At 35.1% G+C, this 22328-nt stretch overlaps 2 protein-coding genes across 2 annotated transcripts; both read right to left on the bottom strand.

Annotated features, from left to right (window-relative positions):
- Window positions 1–865: 865 nt before the first annotated feature.
- On the bottom strand, window positions 866–1813 carry LOC113255874 (olfactory receptor 6C2). Its single transcript, XM_026499614.2, has one exon. The coding sequence runs from the start codon at window positions 1811–1813 to the stop codon at window positions 866–868; it is 948 nt and encodes a 315-aa protein (XP_026355399.1).
- Window positions 1814–17445: 15632 nt separating this feature from the next.
- LOC125282285 (olfactory receptor 6C76) lies at window positions 17446–20264 on the bottom strand. The gene is made up of 2 exons (XM_048216676.1): window positions 20225–20264; window positions 17446–18389 (listed from the first exon to the last, which is right to left on the bottom strand). Exons 1-2 carry the CDS (start codon window positions 20262–20264, stop codon window positions 17446–17448), a joined length of 984 nt encoding a protein of 327 aa, XP_048072633.1.
- Between the last annotated feature and the right edge of the window lie 2064 nt (window positions 20265–22328).

Below are 22328 nucleotides of genomic sequence, written 5' to 3'. Positions count from 1 at the left end.
ATAATGTTTACATTTGTTTTTATATTATTTATTTATTTATTTATGTTTTAAAGATTTATTTGAGAGAGAGAGAGAGAGAGCATGAGTGAGTGGGGGGAGGGCAAAGGGAGAGAATCAACAAGCAGAATCCCGCCTGAACACAGAGCCCATCACGGGGCCAGATCTCACCACCATGAGATCTGAAACCAAGATTCGGATGCTTAATGCACTAAGCCACCCAGGTGTCCCTGTTTACATTTGTTTTAAATTAAATGTATGCCTTCAAAGTGACGTTTTTGTCATAAATATAAGTAAATAATTAATGTCTTATCAGTGTTTGTGAAGCTGTTTCCATCTGTTCAATTCTGATTATTCCCAAATTCCCTTCGATATCTGTTTCCACTTGTTGTTTTCATTATTTTAATTAGCCTAGAATGCCTTATTTGGTTTATTTTGATGCGTCTTTGTTGTTGCTGTTTTCTATATTGTATTTGGGTCTTAGATTATGATATTAGAGGATGGCTTTGATTAGGGGAAGAACTAGTTTTGTTACTATGTAATGTGTCTATTACAGAATTTATATAGTTTTAAATATTACTACTTCCCTTCCTTCCCTAGAACCCTGAAGAAAAGACTTAAGTCAGAAGTGGAGATTACTTGGAAAATATCACTTAATTACTTGGAAATATATTTTATAGTTTTACAGTGGGGTAGATGAGTTTGGTTTGAAAGAAAAAGGAGTTGGATTAAGGTGAGATTAGGATGTATTATTAAATGTCTTTGAAAGGGTTAATATGACTAGATTATAGGCACAAAGCAATGAAACAAGTCAGAAGCTGTAGTTAAATATTTAGAGGACTTTATTCTTTCATTTTATACTGATTCATCAAAACTTCAGGTTCTTTGGGAGAAATGTTATCTTCTTTATGAAGTCACTAAAAGCTTGCTTCACTTGCTTATTCCTCAAGGTGTAAATGAAGGGGTTCAACAGGGGTGCAACAGAAGTAGTGAGCACCGAGACACCTTTATTTATGGCTACCTCTTCTTTTGCTGATGGCTTGATATAGATGAAGATGCAGCTGCCATAGGTGATGGAAACCACAATCATGTGGGACGAGCAGGTAGAAAAGGCTTTTTTTCTTTGTTGAACAGAAGGGAATCTCAGAATTGTCCTGATGATGTATGTGTAGGACAGAAGTACACACAGTAGGGTGCTAACGAGTCCAAATACAGCCGCAAAGATAACCATTTGTTCTATTACCCACGTATCTGAACATGAGATCTTCAGGAGGGGACCTGCGTCACAGGCAAAATGATCAATGGCATTGGAGTCACAGAATTCCAGCTGGAGGCCCAAGCTAAGGGGTGGGAGAATGATCATCAAGCCAGACCCCCAACAGCACAGGACGAATAAGGTGCACACCCTATTGTTCATGATGGTCATGTAATGAAGGGGTTTACAGATGGCAACATAGCGATCATAGGACATGGCAGCCAGGAGGAAAAATTCTGTTGCTCCAAAGAGAATAATAAAAAATAATTGACTTGCACAAGCATTGTAGGTAATGGTACTATCCCCAGTTGACATACTGTACAGGAATCTAGGAATAGAGACGGTGGTGAATGAGACTTCTAAGAAGGCGAAATTTCTGAGAAAAAAGTACATAGGAGTTTTAAGATGGGAGTCTACCAATGTGAGGGTGATAATAGTCAGGTTCCCTGTTGCACTCAAGATATAGGTGAGAAGTAGGAAGACAAAAAGCAGGGTTTGCAGTTGTGGGTCATCTGTCAGTCCCAGCAGGATAAAAGTTGTTATTGCTGTGTAGTTTCTCATCACTGACTTTTGAAATCTACCAATCAGCATGTGAAAATAAAAGATTTTTATGAGGTGATCAATATTTGAATTATATAACAAAAGACTGAGTATAAAAGCCAAGCAAACCAAGTCTATATTTATTTTCTCATTTCACATCATAATCAATATTCCCACTATTCAGTTAGCTCTCCTGAATATTCCACGTATGAGCAGTAAAGATTATTCCTTCAGAATTCACGTTTCTGTAAAACAATCCGACGTTTCCCCAGATCATTCTTTGCACCTCAAAATTTGCATCCATACATGTTGATTGTAATTCATCACATGGATTGAATTTACAAGGAAGTTAGAGGGAAAAAAAGTGATGTTACTTGATGTGTACTTAAATGTTGTTTATCCAAAACAAACCTTGGATATTTATCACAACCAGATAACAAAGAGCATGACTTCTCTTCAGTTGTTATTATCAAAGGGTTGTTTTAAGGGTAACACGCATTTCCTCCAGAAAACAACTAAACAATAATGACAACAAAACACAACACTGGATCCAGAGATTTTCCTTTATCCCTTTATTCTTTTCTGCTTGTATTCCTCATTCTTAATTCAAAGACAGTTTGATAGACAACTCTTTTATCTATATTGTGAGAAAAGGAATATCTTTATATGCATACATGTTATTTTTCAGTCATCTGTGGCTCTGTATCTCTCAAACGCCCTGAGATGAAATCTATGTTTAATATCTACAATCTTCCAGAGGCTGTGAGCCTTCTTCTTCTTTTTTTAAAAATTTTTTTAGAGAGGGAAGGGGAGGGGCAGGAGGAGAGGGAGGGAGAGAATCTTAAACAGGTTCCATGCCCAGTGCAGAGCCCAACTCAGGACTGATCTCACTACCCTGAGATCATTACCTGAGCTGAAAACAAGAGTGGAACACAACCAACTGAGCCACCCAGGCTCCCCACAGGCTGTGCATCTTTAATTATGTTTTTAATTCCTACTATCATCTCTACCTTCTCATCTTACTCCTACTTAGTTTAGGTCTTAAGGTTCTGCAACCTGATTTTCATATCCAACCTCCCACTGCTCTAACACTCACAGGAACAGTATTACTGTTGAAGCCATCAGCATATTTTTTTGGTAGTTTTTTGCCTGACATCCCCACAATATTTTGTTACGTTAATGTTCCATCATTCTTCAACAGGATTCCATGCCAGCATCCTAATTTTCTTCTTGACTCTCTCTCTCTTTTTTAAAGATTTTATTCATTCATTTGAGAGAGAGCACAAGCAAGGGGAGTGGCAGGCAGAGGTAGAGGGAGAAGCAGGTTTCCCGCAGGGGGAGCCTGATGTGGGGCTCCATCCCAGGACCCTGGGATCACGACCTGAGCCGAAGGCAGTTGCCCAACCAACTGAGCCACCCAGGAGCCCTATATCTCTCTTTTTAGTGACCTACAGTCTCCTCATTCTCTATTCACCTATGAAGTATTTCTGTTCCCCAATATTTTGTATTGAGACCTTTCTTTTCTTGTTTTCTCTTTGTTCTTCTTCTTACTCCATGCTCTCCAAGAGGATTTCACTTCATGCAATTGATTTTATTGTCATTTATATGATGAATTCCACAGGCTGGACTTTTACATATAAAACAATTGCTAAGTGTGCATCACCTGTTAGATGTTCTACAGACACTTCATACACCATGAATTCAACGTGACATCATGGTCCTTCTCCGAGCCTTCTCTTCTAGTGTTAACTATTTATTGACAAAAATTAGTCTCTTGTGTGTGGCCTGCAAGGCTCTTCACGGACAGGACCTTCCTTATTTTCTCATTTCATCACTTACAAATTCCTTACCGTTCTTTCTGATAACTTAATTCCACAAACATTGACTGCTTGTATCCTTCATATTTTTCACATGTTGTCTTCTCTTCAACGGCTAATATTTGATTCATATCAATGGGTCATTCAGAATTCTCCTTAGGTATCAGTTTTCCAAAGAAATCTTCATTCACCCTCCCAGAGTATGTGAGATTATGATACCACGTTATTTATAAACACCTGCTGCTCACTCTTTCTTGAAACGGATCACATGGTATGCTTCCATACACTTACATTTCTCCGCTATGTTACTGTAAGCTTCTCCAAAACAGAGGTTGTTTTTACATATCCCTTTATTCCGTATGTCTGACACATGAACGTTGTTATGTAAATGTAAACTGAAGAAACAAAAAAGAGTTGTCTGTGTACTTAGACTGAGCTATCTTATTTAATGTCTATTCTGGTTAGGTTGCTCAGCATTCTTATTTTTCAATATGGTGATCAAGAATTTCATATGCATGTGAATGTTTGAGCTCCACCGAGACAATTAAGGAAGTTTGTTGACCCACCTCATCACTCCTATCCACACCTCCCTTCCAATCAGTGCTGTGACAGCATGTGCAGTCACCTTATTTATATGTTTATATTACAGCTGGAGATAAACATGAAGGATGAGTAAAACAGTAACTGGCTCCCTTTTCCCATATTATGAGTCTTATTATTTTCTTGATATCATGTGTGACCATCATGTATATTATTCAACAAAGGAAAGACTCTATTTCTGTTTGTGGAGCAGTAACTCCTGCTAGTCCTCAATTAGCATTAATTATTTATAATGGTAGCTATGAAAATATGTCCTATCTGAAAACACAGTCTCTAGGTTTCTGCTATTTCTCCATTACTGAATGGCATAGTAACTCCCCAAGAGACATCAATTAATTTGCTATATGAATGATTTTTCACTAGGTTGGTTTTAAAATATTTCCTCCAAATGGTATGAGCCCTCTGAGTCTGGCAACATTAATTCCTCTCTTTCTAAGGACATGTGCCTTCTAAAGGCTTATGCGGGATATATAGCAGGGCAAACCGTGCTTTAAACGGACCATCACAGGAAAATGGACACTCCTGAAGGGACTCTAATGAAAAACTCTGATAAAGGAAATAGTGTAGACCTGGCACAACTAACGTGAAGACACTAACAAAGCTACTGGCCAAAATTAGGGGCACCTGGGGGGCTCAGTCAGTTGTGTCTGCCTTCAGCTCAGGTCATGGTCCCAGAGTCCTGGGATTAAGCTTTGAGTCGGGCTCCCTGCTCTCTCTCTCAAATAAATAAATATTTTTTTAAAAAAAGCTACTGGCCAACCTTATGTAAGGACAGCCTGTCACATGGCGTTTACTTAATGCTTAAACTCTCAAGGTTTCTCAAATCACTGAAATTGTTTCTTTGATGACTCTTCCACTCCTGAAGACTGATCTCTTTGTGAGCCTCTGATACTAACCAACGGCTTATACAAGGAAAGAAAAACAGAGTTCTTTGTTCTCAAACTTTCTGAGATTTTTCATTTCCCCTCAACCCTCCTTCTCTGGGCAATTCTATTTTTGCTTATTTTAGAAAAGCTCAATTTATTAATGGTTTCTCTTTCGTGCAAGTAACATAGTGTGCTAATAATTTACTATGGCTTATTCTTTGCTTTGTCCTTTGATATTTGGTTTGTATAAGAATTGATTCTCTCTAACCACTTCAGGGCTACAAAAAGGGCAATAAGTAGAACTAACTACAAAGTAACTAAAAATTGACATCCTGCTCTGATCTCCTTTTTCATACTTCCCCTCTGGATACACACCACACCAGGCAGAAGTTGCCCGAGTGAAATACTCTTCTCAGCCTTGCTCCTGAACTGTGCTCTGTGAACAATAAAGTGGCCTCTTTCTCCTCAGCCATCAAATTACTCAAATTATTGTTATTGAGGAATTAGGTATTAAGAGAACATTTCTGTTGAACTAATAGGTGTTTAGGAGGGATCGAATTAGTTCTGTTTAATTTTTTCATCATAGAGGATATTTACAAATTAGAAAATGTTAACATTTTAAGCAATGTGATATTCTTTTTGGGTACAAATTCCAGGGATTGAAAGGTATATTTCTATATGTTCTTGAAATTACACTACATGGGTGACAACTTACAGATGCAAATATATAGCCCCGGCTATGACCTTACAAAGGGCTGTTGAATAGTTGATAACATGTCTACTATAGTTTTCCACATTAAAAGTTAAACCAAGCTTAAGTAACCACATTACAGAAGCAGATGCCGACAAATATTTCTTTCTCTTACCTTTTAAAAGAGAAAGTAATTCTCATGTCTACCTACAGTACTTACTCTGGGTAATTATTTGTGGTTTCAGCTGGCAGCTTCTTCCTGTGTTTCACTGTGTGGTGTGGAAGGAGATGTGCCTCAGCCCAGGTCCAACGGAATCATCAACTCACAGTCACTCTTCAGGCATTTTCTGGAGGGTCTTGAGTTCTTTGAGTTTTCTGTTTTCATACCATGTAAAGACTCTCATTAGAGACTCTTATTTTAAATCTTGGAAGCATTTTCCTTTGGTTTCTGTCAAGAAAGGAAGAAAACTTAATGTAAGGGAGGAGAACCAAACAAATTTTCTCTGGGTTTTGGAAGAGCTCTGATTGTTCTGAGCCAGGAGTTGGCTTTCCTACTCCAAAAATAATGATATTTGTGCTCCTCTGCTCTATTTTCTGGGGGTGCACTGGGATCACTTGTGTGAATAAAGCAAAGGATCCTCAGTGGCCTGGGGTCTAATGTCACCAAGGAATCTTTTGCTTAATGAATTTTGGCAAAGCAACTAAAATAGACAGCAGCAGGGATGCTGTCCTTTGAGACAATAAGATAGAACAACAGCATCAGACAGAGGCTAGGTGCCCATTGTACTAATGAGAAAAAGTGTGCAAGCCTGACTGAAATCTCTACTACACTTCCTAAAGATATGGGTATAGGAGACTTTAATAATAAAAATATTTTGCCTTATCTAATCTCCCATGATATCATTTTGTTTGTAAATTTTCTAATATGAAAATATGTATTGAAAAAATTACTATGTTCAATGATATTGCAGGATGAATTTATTTTTTTAATCACAGGAATATTTACCTACATTTGAGAAACAGGAAAAATACATATATGGCAGATATATTTTTTATTCTACCTACAGACGATGCTTGATAAGACCATGGTTACATGGATGACTCAAAAACACTTCACTCGAGTAAAAACCACGGCTCCAATAATTTCTGCTGTGAAATATCTGCCCTTGAGAATTTGAAATATGTATTAAAAGGGACCCATCTGAAAATACTTTAAGGCATAAACTAAGGTTTGAAGGACTGGTTAAGAAATGTTGCTTTTTGATCAATTGTAAAAGGATTATAGAAATTACAGTAGTTTGGAGATGAGATGACTGTTTAGAGATCTGGAAAAAGCTTGTATGGTTTCATATTAGTTGCTTTAGGAGTTACGGTTTGATGATGGTAGATCAGGGCTCATGATTAATACATGTGTCATGATTAAGAAGGAAAGCTCCTACATTGAAGGAAGGAGAAAAGACCCTTGTTGCAAAATGCTTGAATAAATAAAGCTAATCTCTCTTTATTATTACTTTTTATTATACCAGCATCGCTTCTATGTCTTTCTTTCCCTAATTTTCTTCTCTTTCTTCCTTTTTTCTTTCTCTTTTTTTATTATGTTCTGTTAGCCACCATATAGTACATCATTAGTTTTTGATGTAGTGTTCAATGATTCAATAGTTGTGTATAACACCCAGTGCTCATCACAACGCATGCCCTCCTTAATACTGATCACCCGGGTATCCCATTCCCCCCCCGCCCCCCGAAAACCTCAGTTTGTTTCCTGGAGTCCATGGTCTCTCATGGTTTGTCTCCCTCTCTGATTCTTTCCCTAATTTTCATTTTTATTTTAATTAAGGCAAGAATTTGTTTTTAAAATTATTCTTCTTTTTAATATTTTTCACACAATAAAATTTTATTTATTATTAGGATTTATGTTATGGAAAACAATATATTATATGAATATGTTCTTTTTTTAAGATTTTATTAATTTATTTGAGAGAGAGAGACTGCACAAACACATGCAGGAATTGGAGATGAGGGGCAGAGGGAGAAGGAGACTCCCCCATGGACAGGGTGCCTGACCCAGGGCTCATTCCCAAGACCCTGGGATCATGACCAGAGTCAAAGGCAGACGCTTAGCCAACTTAGCCACTCAGGCACCCTGGAATAGGTTCTTATCATGCCAATAAGTATTCAAATTTTTGGTCTGGGGAATAGAAAGAGGATAAACAGTGAGTTTAAGACTTATGAAAGCTATAATTTTATATGTTGGATTTTATTTATTTTTTTAAAGATTTTATTTATTTTTTTGACAGAGAGAGACAACGAGAGAGGGAACACAAGCAAGGGGAGTGGGAGAGGGAGAAGCAGGCCTCCCGCTGAGCAGGTAGTCGGATGCCGGGCTCAATCCCAGGGTCCTGGGATCCTGACCTGAGCCGAAGGCAGATGCTTAACAGCTGAGCCACCCAGGTGCCCCATATTTGTTGGATTTTAAGTAATAAGAATGAATCATATCATGCATATACTATTGTGCAACTTCAAAAAGGTTTAGTCCTAGATATTTTTAAATTTTCTTTTCATCTCTGTATCTTATCTTTTTTTAACTAATGTTAATACATTCATATATGTAATATATCTAATATTTTTGCATTGAGAAAGGACTTGATCTTAATAAATATATCTTATAACGAGTCATCTTTCCTAACAGATGATTTTCTTAGATTTTTCAAACATATAATCATATTATGACTATATTATAATAAGTTTTTCATGGATTCACCAGTGGGATTTACAATACCATAGAGTTGTATTATAGCAGAAGTTTTAAATAAGACTTATTTTTTAAAAATCTACCATGCATACAAAATAATGTATCATTGTAGAGGCATCCACAAGCTAGGTTAAGGAACAGAACATTACCTGTTCCTTAGAAACCTCCTGTTTGTCCACTTTTGGTCAAACTCCTCTTTATCCCTAATAGATGAATTCAAGGGCCACATAGTTTTTGTTTGTCCTCTTCATCCTGCTGTTTGTCTGAGGAGGCTGACCAGGATACACTGCATGCACGAGCTCCTATTCTGTGGATTTGATTTTGGGTTCAGCCACTGAGGGCCCCTTATAATGTCATCATCAACTATTGTATCAAGATTATGCTATTCTAGGGGCGCCTGGGTGGCTCAGTCGTTAAGCGTCTGCCTTCGGCTCAGGGCATGATCCCAGTGTTCTGGGATCTAGCCCCACGTCAGGCTCTCCCGCTGGGAGCCTGCTTCTTCCTCTCCCACTCCCCTGCTGTGTTCCCTCTCTCGCTGGCTGTCTCTGTCAAATAAATAAATAAAATCTTTAAATAAAAAAAAGATTATGCTATTCTCATTTTTTACAATGTGTAGATATTCCTTGAACTATGGCCTGGAAATGTCTGTGTAGAACTGGTATACATTTCTTAAATATTTACTAAATACTTCAATGATACCATTATGTTCTGGAAGTTTTATTAGATGATTTTTAGTTGGAGATTCAAAATTTGTAATCAATATATGAATATTCAGATTTAATGTTTTTTGTTGTACCAGTTGTGGTAGGTTTTGTTTTTTTGTGTGTGTGTGTGGAAATTTCAACACTATTTACAAGTTTATTGGCAAAATTATAATTATTTTAGTTTGATGCCTGTATTATGTGTAGTTATGTGCACTCTATTTCCTAATATAATGATTGAATTCCTCTCTTATTTTTTTTGGTCACCCTTGGGAGAGATTTAATGATCTCATTAGTCCATTTAGACATTCCTCTTTTGGCATTGCAGGTTTTTAAAAAATTTTTTGCTCAGTCTCTATTTGCTTTTTCTCTATTTCTATAATATCTGCTTTAATATTTATTACTTTCTTCTTTCCAATTTAGGTATTATGTCATGCTTTTAAAAACTTCTTTGGATTAATGCTTAGATCATTGATTTCAAGGTTTTATAATTTATTTTCTAATGCATTTGGATCTCAGTATGCTGCTAATCACTTTATATTTACTCCACAATTTTGTTACTTCATATCTTTGTGAGACATAAAACTTTCCTTCTTATATTTGTTGTGATTTATTCTTTGACCAAAGTCATATTTAGATACTATTTCATAATTTCCAAAATGTATGGTGATTTCAGTAGTTTTTTTCTTCTTTATTACTCTTCTGTTCAGAATTTATCCTGTCGGTTATTTCACTCCTTTGTAATATTTAGTATCTATTTCATGGCTCAATATATGGCTATTCTCAGCAAATTTTCTATAACTACTTGCATAAAATACTAATTCTGGAGTAGTTGAATGTAGTATTTTATATGTCAGTTCAGATTTGCATATTATACTTGCCAGGTGTTTTATGACTAAAGATATGTTTTATATTCTTTACACATTTATTATTGTCTATTTTATCAGTTCCTGAGAGTAGTTTGTTCAAATACTCACTGTGGATTTGTCTATTTCTCTTGAAAGTTCTAATGATTTTGTTGTGTTTATTTTGATTCTATCAATTCTATCTAGCAATTACATTAACTGTGAAAGTTTTGTCATTATGAAATCTTTATCTTTAGTGATTTTTTAATTTGATCGTGTAGGATACATGCCCTTATTATTAACATAGGTATATAAGCTTTCTTTTTTCAGTGTTTGTATTATGTATATCTTCCATGCTTTTACTTGAAATCTGTGCACATATTTTAGATGTGTCCCTTGTAAGGAAACATAATGCTTAAAAAAAAACCTGTTCAAAATTGTGTATGCTTAGTTGGGGGAATACAGATTATTATCTTTTTTTAAGCAGCTGAATTCCAGAGTTCATATTTGTGCTGTACATTCTGTGAGTTGTGACGAATGTATAATGACATGTATGCAGCACCGTAATATCATAAGAATAATTTCGCTGGCATAAAAATCCCCTACGATCTGCCAGTTCATTGCTTCCTCCCTCTCTCTCCTAGCCCCTGGCAACCTCTGATTTCTTTTGCTATATCCATAGTTTGCCTTTTCCAGAATGTTACGTAGTTGGAATCCTACCGTATGCAGCCTTTTCAGATTGTCCTCTTTCACTTAGTAATATGTGCTTAAGGCTTCTCCATGACAGCTCACTTCTTTTTAGTGGTGATAAATACTCCATTGTCTAGATGTACCACACTTTATCAGTTCACCTAGTGAAAGATATCTTAGTTGCTTCCATGTTTCGGCAATAATGAATAAAGCTGCTATAAACATTAGTGTGTACAGTTTTGTGTGGATGTAAGTTTTCAGTCATTTGGGTAAGTACTAAGGAGTACAATTGCTGGACTGTATGGGTAAGAGTGTGTTTTGTTTTCTAAGAAATTGCCAAGCTCTTTCCAAAGGGACTGTACTATTTTGCATTTGTACCAGCAATAAATGAGGTTTTCTGTTGATACACATCCTTACCAGCATTTGGTATTGTCAATGTTTGGATTTTCACCTTTTTCATAGGCTTTTAGCAACACCCCATTGTTGTTTTAATTTCCAATTCCTTAGCGATGTATGATATTGAACATCTTTTCATGTGCTTTTATGCCATCTGTGTATCACTTTTGGTGAAGTGTGGTTCAGATTTTTGTTCGTTGTTTAATTGAGTTGTGCATTTTCTTGTTGTTGAATTCCAGTATCAGCAGATGTCCCAGTGGAAAACTAGCCTTAAATGATGACAGCCTTAATCTGAGGAACAATATCGATACTGTTCCAATTATTTAACTGTACTTTAAATATATTTTTCCATCTTTCTTTTAATTCAGAGTATACATGTTGATATAAACCACTTAGTCCAGCACTGTCAGAAATAGAATACATATTTATTTAATTCAACTTTTCTTTTACTTTATTCTTAGAGAAAGCTGAATTTCCAGTATAATTAGATGCCACTTTCTTAACCTATTAGTTGACTTTCTTATCCTTCTCTGGGTGAAACTGTACTCTGTCTTCTGAAATTCACACTCATATGTTGCTTGTGACAAATGACATGATATTGAAGAGATTATGGAGAAATGGTATGTTTTTCAGAATCCTGAAGGAAGAACACAGTAAGATAAAGGGTAACAGAAGTTAGGTTCAGTAATGTAATGCCTTTTTAACTTGTTGCTCTTTTTATTTCACAGTTTTCCATTAACAGAATAAATCATTTTTCTCACAGCTTACTTATATGGCTGTGAAAATTCACAAAACAAATGAATAATATGTCACTGACCACTGCTTACGCATACTGACAAAATAAAAACAAATTAACGAGGCCTGAGGTTCGAAAACATTGAAGCCTGAAGCCATTATGTGGACAGTTGTAGAACTTGAAAGCAGAGATAAATAAAAATGAAGAAAAAACACACTGAGCAAACATTTTTAACATACTGTGTGTTCAAGGAGTAGGAACACTTTGATAAATCTCCAGTGAAGACATTTGGGCCTAGATATTTTTGGGGAAGTTTTGTTTTATTTTTAATTATGAGTTCAATTTACCTAATAATTACAAAAATATTAAAATTATTGATTTCTTATTGGATAAGCTATGGCAGCTTGTGTTTTTTGAAGAATTGGTCTATTGTGTCTGTCAAATTTGTGTGCATAGATTTGTCCATAATATTCCCATATTATCACGTTGATGTCTGCATTGTCTCTAGTGATATACCTTGTTTCATTCTGATATTGGTGATTTGAGCCTTTCTTTTATTTTTCTATCTTTCATTCTTACTAGATGCTTGCCAATTTTATTGATCTTTACAAAATGACAACTTTTTTGTTTCATTGATTTTCTCTATTGTTTTTCTGGTTTTGATTTATTGTATTTCTGCCTTTCTCTTTATTCTTTCTTTCTTTCTGCCTGCTTTGAGCTTATTTACTCCTCTTTTCTATATTGAACCAGAGAGCTTAGATTATTGATTCAAGACTTTTCCTGTTTTCTTTTTTTATGTACATAATATACCTTAAATTGTGTATGTATGTACTCAAATGTTTCAAGTTTTTACTTAAATTCCCATTAGTTAACATATAGTGTAATATTGGTTTCAGGAGTAGAATTTAGTGATTCCTCACTTCCATATAACACCCAGTGCTCATCATAACAAGTGCCCTCCTCAATACCCATCACCTGTTTAGCCCATCCCCCACCTACCTCCCCATTTTTCCTGTTTTCTAATATAAGTATTTCATGCTATAAACTCTTCTCTCTGCACCACTTCTGTACTGTCCCAAATTTTTTGATATTTTGTATTTTCATTTTAGAGTTTTCATATAATTTTTCTGTCCCCCCTCTTTCTCCTTTCCTTCAGAGATGAGGATGACAAGAATATTAGAACTTTCGTTACTGTCCCAGGGGTCCCTCAGGCTCTGTTTATTGTTGTTATGCTTATTAATATTCAGTTTATTTTCTTCCTAATTCAGATTGTAAATGTATGTTGTTCTTTTGTCAAGTTCACTGAATCTTTTCTCTGTGGCTTCCATTCTTATATTGAGCTCGTCGATTGAATTTGTTTCTATAACTAAATCTTTCATGCATATTCTTCTCTGTGCCTACCTGGCTTTTCTTTTTCCTTTCTTTTCTTTTTTTTTAAACGATTTTATTTATTCATTTTACACAGAGAGAGAGCACACAAGCAAGGGGAGTGGCAGGCAGAGGGAGAGGGAGAAGCAGCTTCCCCTTGAGCAGGGAGCCCCATGCGGGGCGCAATCCCAGGACTCTGGGATCATGACCTGAGCCGAACGCAGACGCCTAACTGACTGAGCCACCCAGGTGCCCCCTGGGTTTTCTTCACACCAGCTCACCCCACCTCAGTCTTTCTAGACATCTTTGTTTTTTCTACCTTATATCTTCAGATCTTCACACTTTTTCCTTTTGTGAGAGCTTCATGAATTGTTTGGGAAGGAAGACAGCTGTCAGTATTTGCTCACCATCTTATCAGAACTTCCTCAAATTTTCTATGTCCATCTTTGGAGTAATTTCAGTTTTAGCATCACCAGAAAAAAATCTTTAAGGCACTTCTTTTCCTTCGTCTGATTAATACTTTTAATTTATTGCATTCCCATTTGTTGTTTTCATAAAATGTTCAAATAAATCCAACTCAATTTTTTAAAAATTTAAACCTTCTCAAATATTTTTTAATTTCAATAATTTTTTTCAGTCATAAAATTTCCAGTTGCTTGTTCTTTATGTCTTTTATTCTTTGCTGGGGTTCTTTCTTTCTTTCTTTCTTTCTGACTTTCTAATTTTTCTTTTCTGCAAGTGCCTTTATAATTGTTCGTTGAAGTACTTCTACGATAGTTGCTTTAAAATACTTATTAGGTAATTCTAACACCTCTTTCATTGCAGTGTTGATTTCGATTGATTGTCTTTTTTCATTTAATTTATGATTTCCCTGGTTACTAGTATTACAGGTGATTTTTTTATTGAAATCTGGACAGATTTGTTATTACGTTAAGTCTCCGGATCTTACTTAGGCTTTCTGTTGTAGCTGGCTTCCTCTGGGACTGGTCCAGCAGTGGAAGGCAAGTACTCAGCCTTGTTACTGCTAGATGTAGGTCCCCTACTTGGCCACTTTCACATCAAGGTGAACGGAGGTTCCTCATTACAGCTGGTCAGAATAGGATTTTTAGGTGCCACTGACCTCTGCTTGTAGGAAGGAGAAGAGGATACTTTCATTTTTTGGACCCTGATTTTGATGTCAGATATCCATGTAGAAATGTAGATGGGATGCTTACATGTTGTCAGTTCCAGACATGCTCTATAGAAGAGATGGCTTATGGGGGCAATCTCCATATCTCGTTTATCACTGGGACAATTACATCTTAGATGATGTTATGTAGCAAAGATGTTGTTTTTATTAGCATACTTTTTTGAGGTTGTAGTCCAAAAAACTTTTGAGCAAATCCACTACTCAAACCATTTAGACATGGCAAAAATTAGGAAGTCAGATATTCAGGCCTTGGCTGCATGATAGGTGTGGGTTAATCATTGGTTTAGCTGCCATTATCTCAGAATGCAGTATGGAACTCTGTGATAAAGTTTTAAAAGGGGGTATATAGAGAATGAGAGAACAAAATACTATCAACAGTTAATTACAGAAGACAAGTAGTTATTGGTAAACTTGGGAGTAAAAACAAAACAAGAGAAAAGAGAGGAAGAGTCAGGTTCTTTAAATCCAGGGATGGCGTTTTCTAAAAAAGATTGTATGATAAAATAATACCAAATATTTATTGGGCTCCTGAAATAAACACTTTAAATGACCTAATTTATCCTTGTCAAGCAAATTAAAAATCAATCAAATAAAAAATATGACATGGATTATTCACCCAGTTTGACAGTTAATAAAACCAAGACACTGAGTGGTTTAATAAAGTTGGTACAAGTCATTTAAAGGGAGTTAAGCATATCGTAAAAACACACACAAAATATCCAAAGTCAGAACTCGGCAGTATGGACTTGGTGTATTCTAGGAGAAATACATTTGGTCTACAGCACTTAAACTTGTCACAGATGCTATTAGGTGAAAGGATGATTCATCACGTATCTTGATGTCAAGGGAAAAAGAAATAAAAAAAAGGAAAAAGAACAATGATATTTATTATCTATATCACCCTGATTTTCTTAGTATGCTGATGATAAGAGTGTGGCTCCTTCCCATAAGGCACCTGACAATCCCAGACACTAGTAACAATTTTTAAGTGATTAAATTTATATTGTGCTATCTATATATTTGACTCTGTTGTGATTACAAATGGTAGTGTCCAAATCTGATCAAATATGTCACTTGGACAAGTCAAACAGTTGACCCTTCACCAGAAGGATGCCACTGTTTAAAGAGTGTTGATATGCATCCTTAGGTGGTCTTTATCTTGTAAGGGCCCCTGCATCTTCAGTTATGTGTGCTTTCCATACAACCAAATAGGCCAAGTGAAGATGACTAATATAAATTGGATGGTATTTTACTTGCCTAAAAACTGTTTTACTCTCATTTTTAAGCAAGAAGAGATGGTTTATTTTTTATGTGCATTAGGCCACAATATAATTCCACATGCTACAATAGGTGAATCTTATCAAAATTAGACTGAGACAACTTAGAGAAAAAAACAATACTATTGGCTAAGATATTGTATGGTTATATAATTATAAACCACAGTCTTGGTTAAAGGTCCCTAGAGAGCTTCATTACCAAGCCAAATGATGCTAGTTGTCTGTAAAATGTTTTATAGGAAGATGATTACATGCTATTGCCTTTCCTTTAAGTAATACCTCCAATTAGAAAAGTTCTTCACTCATGAAATTTGTTCTTGATGGCATAGCTTATTAATTGATTATTATTTAAGTGCTCATACAATAAATTGCTTTAAAGACAAAAGAAAAAAACTGCTAAAGGGTTACTCTAGCTCTTATTGCTTTGCTGTCATAATGACAAACATGTAACTCAAGTTTTCTGTTTTATATTGGAAGTAAGTAAATTGTGAATTGAACTTCATGATCAACATAAGAAATAATGCCCCCCTACTCTACATTGTTTGACTTTTAATTTAACGTTTGTTTGTATATCTGCTATCCCTCTATCCTGTAAGTTTCTTCTATGGATCATTTTTAAAAAATCATTAAAACAGTATATATATGCATCTGGGTGGCTCATATGGTTAAGTGTCTGCCTTCAGCTCAGGTTATGATCTCCAGGTCCTGGAATCGAGCCCTGTGTCTGGCTCCTGGCTCAGAGGGGAGTCTGCTTCTGCCTCTCTCCCCTGCTCATGCTCTCCCTCTGTCTCTCTCTGTCTCAAGTGAATACATAAAAAAAAATCTTAAAAAAACTCCAAATAGTGTGTATATACTTGCAAACACACACACACACACACACACACACACACACACACACACACGTATGTAAGTACATACATATGTAGGTACAATCATATGTATATATAATTTAATAACTAAAAATACTAATGCCATATGCTGTTTGAATAGATTATGCAGTGATAAATATCAACACTATATTTGAAGCACATACATTTATGTAAGAAGTGATTTAGTCATTTCTTTGTGTTATATTGTGGGAAAATACTACAAATCATTCTGTAATGATTTTGTGCTTAAATTCATATAAGGATGTTCATGTAAGAACATTGCATCCAAATAACATAAATAATTGTATTCCTGAGAATTGATAAAAGTAAGGAGAGAGAAGAAATAAAACAATGAATTATCTATTGGTTCTCTGGGAAAAGTGTCGTGTGTATAGTGTTAACCTTAAAAACAAAACAGTCGGTTATTTTACGAGAAAAAAATGAGTTTATTTGGGAATAACGAATGAGAATTACAGTTTGGTTCATGAAAGCTATAGGCAGATCCGACAAAGAAGAATGTTACTTTGTGGAGAAGAAGGTGGAATCTAGAAGTTGTTTTGAACAAAAGTTCGTTGGAGAATAGCAAGAATTTAGGGTGATGATTATTTCTCATTGGCTGAGTTGCAGGGGTAGTCGATTTATTGTAGGAGATGCAATGTTCCCTGTTGGGGCCTGTAAATAATGATTCTTTTCTGCCCTCCATTCTGCTGGTGAGGTCTGGAATTGACAGTTCTTCCTGTAATTGACACTGAGTGGTATGGCTACCCCCTTTCAGCTTCCTCTTCTAGCATGCCAAGGCCACTTCAATGTGCTTTCCTGCTTTTAATTTTCACAATATTTTACTTATAAATTATGGTCAGAGCAATGTTTTTGAAGAAAGTATCTTTCTCACAACATCCTTAAGTGCTTGTTTCACCTGCTGATTTCTTAAAGTGTAAATAAATGGATTCAGCATAGGGGCAACAGAGGTGTTGAGCATAGCTACACCTTTTGTCAAAGCAACCCCTTCCTTTGCCGATGGTTTCACATACATGAAGATGCAGCTTCCATAAGAGATAGAAACAACTATCATATGGGAGGAGCAGGTTGAGAAGGCCTTTTTTCTTTGTTGAGCTGAAGGGGTTTTCAGAATTGTTCTAAGGATGTAAGAGTAGGAGAGAATTACTAACGTCAAAGTGGACATAAGAGTAAGCACAGATAAAACAAAGCTCATGAGCTCTAGAGTACTTGTGTCTGTGCAAGAGATTTGCAGTAAAGGAGCAGAATCACAGGTGAAGTGGTCAATGACATTGGAGTCACAGAAATCCAGCTGCAGGCCCATGGCCAGTGCTGGGAAGATGACCAAGAAACCAGCCAGCCAAGAGCTGACTACAAGCTGGTAGCAGATCTTGTTACTCATGATGCTTGTATAATGTAGAGGCTTGCAGATCGCCACATAACGATCACAGGACATACAGGCCAGAAGAAAAAATTCTGTCGAGCCAAGAAAGATAAAGAAAAATAGCTGAGCTGCACAAGCATTGTAGGAAATAGATTTGTCTCCAGTTAGGATGCTGATCAAAAATCTAGGATTACAGACAGAAGTAAATGAAATTTCTAAGAAGGAGAAATTTCTGAGGAAAAAATACATGGGGGTCTTCAGGTGGGAATCCAGCAAGGTAAGAATAATGATGGTGAGATTTCCAGTAACACTCAGTACATATGTGAGAAATAGGAAGAAGAAAATTACAACCTGTATTTCTGGATTATCAGTCAGACCCAGGAGGATGAAATCGGTCACTGATGTTCTATTTTTCATTTCTGGTGGTTGATTTTTTCACAAATCTTACTGGCAAAATCAATACAGGCAATAATAAATCATTTAGACAAACCTAAATATCTGCCCCTATTTTTTAAAATAATGATTGTAAAAAAATTAAAAAATAAAAAATAAAAAATGATTGTATTTTCACAAAAAGTACCTGGGGCTTTAAATTTTTAAAATTTTTACCTTCTATAAATACATTCCTCATTTTCTCCAGTTCTATTATATATCTTATAGGCATATCTTCTGTGTTTAAAATCAGTCTTATTCCTCTGAATAATGTCCTCTGATTCTTTGCTATATGCACCTCCATTTTTACAAATGTTACATGGGAACTATATTGATTGAACATGAGTTATTCTCATGCTTCACTTTTTCCCCCTTAAAATATAGAGGACATTATGTTTTTCTTATGTCATCTTTTCTGAGCATAAAATTCCTACCGCTGATGAAAATTAGTGAAAAAAAAATTCTAAGTGTTCTTTTTGGGAAGTAGTGAATACTACTCTATTAGTTTTTTTTTTGTTTTTTTGTTTTTTTTTTGCTGTTTTCATTGTAAAAATTCAGAGACCAAGTCATTCTAATGTTGCATTATGAACTTTTATTTGTATTAAACAATAGTTTATGTAAGTAGTACCCATATTTTTTCAAGCTATTATACATTCTATTTCCAGATAGAAATTGAGCCTTTCAATGCCTATCTTTATTCTTGATTCTTTAAAAAAAATGGTGTCTTTCTAAATCAAGAAACAGACTGTTAACTACAGAGAACAATCTGATGGTTACCAGAGGGGAGGTGGAAGGGAAGATGGGTGAAACAGATGATGGGTATTAAGGAGTGCACTTGTTACGATGAGCTCTAGCTGATGAATGGAACTGTTGGATCACTGTATTGTATACATGGAAATAATATGGCACTATATGTTAACTATATTGGAATTAAAATTTTAAAGAAAGGTATCTTTATATAAAAACTTAATTAACTTAGTGATTTTCACTTTATTATTTCAATATTCCTAATAAAATAACTTTTAAAAATCTAGTTAATAGTTGAACATCAAAAAATATGTTCACAAAATATTGTTAATGAAGTTCAGCAAACACCTTACATATATATTTAGAACTATCTTGGACACCCACACCAGGAATATCCATCAAATCTTTCTAAAGTATAAACATATCAATATTAAGGAAAGTATGTCATGTTCCACATATTTCAGTTAATTGGTAAAAATTACCATTTAAAATATTTTTACATTTTAATTTATTTAACTATTGAATACACACACACACACACACACACACACATATGGTAATATATTCTATATATTGAGAGAGAGAAACACACCAAAGGCTAATCTCTGGTACGTAGTGAATAAAATATAAGCTGAAACATTTAAAGATATATATAAAGCTAAAACATACAAAGATAAATAAACTGAGAATACTTACATATTATCAAAAGATTGATGGTCAGTGTGAAATATTGAATGCAAACTAATGTACCCAATTATGTTAAATCAAAAGACAAGGGGTAGGCTAATGCTTCATGGAGAAATAACTGTTTTCCCTGTCTTCCCACAAAGCTGTAAATTTCCCATAGAAACCCGATGTTTCATCTCAAAATATTTAATGGAACATGTTTTTCCCCACCATTGTCCCAAATCTGGAATCCTGAAATATCCCACCTGCCATCTTACTAGCAAATCTTCAGATAAATTCATAAAGGAAAACAACTTAGAATTATTTTTTGATAAGCTATTCTGATATTTCACAGAGGGCCATTTCCATTTATTTTCCTGAGGAAAAAAGTAAACCGAGCACCTTTAACGTGCTTTGCTACAGATATATCTTTTTACTTTGGAAAACATCCTTTGCGATAAATTCTTAATGACTTTTGGGAAAATAGTAATAGGGTACTGACGAATCATGCACAAGATCAACTTTGGTGAGTGTATTTAATTGGTTTATTATAGGACCTGTGTCCCAGGAGAAGTCTAAGTAAATGAGCCAGCAGGATGATGACCAGGTATTTGGGGGAGGAGTGAACCTTCACAAAAAAACCCCAACATTTTCTAATGTTCATATTCCTACGACCTCTGTTATCGTTTTTAACACTGTGGGGAATCAGTTTATGGTATGAAAGGCAAACTAGTAGAGACTATCGAGGAAAAGCACTTAGTTCCATTGCTTATAAAATAATTTTAGAATTATTGAAGACTTTTAAGATATATCATTCCAAATAAAATTTCCTTAGAGAATATTTCTTTTAGTTGAGCTAAACAGTTTACATATAGGGGCATCTGGGTGGCTCAGTCACTTAAGTGTCTGACTCTTGATATCACTTCAAGTCTCGAGCTCAGGGTAGTGAGCTTAAGCCCCGTGTTGGGGTCCATGCTTGGTGTGGAGCCTACTTAAAAGAAAATAAAAATAGATAAATAACCAGTTTAAATATAAAATTAGAAGCAACTCAGATTTCACCTTTACACTTCTATGTTATTTTCAACATGTTAGTGTAAAACCCAAGATATATTTTATTATATAATGTGCACCAAAGCTATTCTTTGTTAATGAGCAAATTAGGCACAGTTCATTCTACTGTGAATAAATATAACACTAAAAAAACTTCTTTGAAATAGTATCTTCCTGTTAAAACATACTACATAAATGAAAACTAGGATATTTAAATTACTTTTGTATAACCAATAATGGTACTTCAAAAACAGATATTTAGTTAATAATTGGATTATTAGAGACTTTATTGTTATTGTAGAGACAAGTATAATTTAACAAAAGTGACAACATGGATATTTTCAATTTAAAGGAGTTGTTTCATGTGATATATTTAATTTTAAGCATTTTATACCTAATTAGGAAATCTTCATTTTAAGCAATAGTTAACCAGTTGATATTAGCATAAACATTACCAGTGTCAATTTCAATGGCTGAATATGGTTTCAGTTTATGGATATGCCATGAGGAATCAAATCCCTCTTTACTGAGCATTTTAAAATTTTCCCAGGGGGCGGCTGGGTGGCTTATTCTGTTGTGTTGGACTCTTGGTTTCCACTCAAGTTGTGATCTCATGGGTCACGGGATTGAGCCCCCTGTCAGCAGGGAGTCTGCTTGAAGATTCTCTCCCTCTACCACTTCCCCTGCTCTCATAAATAAATAAATATAAATAAATAAATAAATAAATAAATAAATAAATAAATAAATAAATAATTTGAAAAATCTTTTCCTGGTACAAGTAATATTAGAATGCGTAGAACGCACATATACATTTCAGCATTGTCGTCCTATTACCTTTTGAGTGTTAAGTTTCCACAAAAGGAGTTACTGATCATAATTTTTCATACTTAAAATGTTCATACATATTTACATATTTCTCTAGAGTAGTGGTGTTTATGTATAACACTTTAATAAGAAGGGTTATTTTGACACAAACTCAGCATGCAAAAGATGAATACTTTCAACCCTTACCAGCGTGGTAGAGCGTAAATACCCCTGCCCCCCCACCCTTGGATGCATTTTTTTAATATATTTTTATATGTAACTAAACACAGCATTGCCATATAATCTTGCAAATCCAGTTCTGGAGGTATACCCACAATAATTGAAATCAGAAACTCAAAGAGATATGTTTATTGCAGCCTTATTTACAATAGCCAAGGTATGGTAGCAACTTCAGTGTCCATTGATAGGTGAATGGATAAAGAAATGTGGTGTACACATACAATGTAACAGTATGCAGAAGTAAAAGGGAAGGAAATTAGATACATAAAACGCAGTATCAATGATCCTTGAAGATATTATGCTAATTTTCATAAGCCAGACAGAAAAGAACAAATACTGTATAATTCCACTTATAATGAGGTACCTAGACCAGTCAAAATCATAGAAACAGAGAGTGGAATGGTGGTTGCCAGGGGCAG

Source organism: Ursus arctos, unplaced genomic scaffold (assembly GCF_023065955.2).
Source record: "Ursus arctos isolate Adak ecotype North America unplaced genomic scaffold, UrsArc2.0 scaffold_26, whole genome shotgun sequence".
Lineage (NCBI taxonomy): Eukaryota > Metazoa > Chordata > Mammalia > Carnivora > Ursidae > Ursus > Ursus arctos.
Note: the sequence above shows the minus strand (reverse complement) of the source record. Positions and strands in the feature narration are given on the sequence as shown.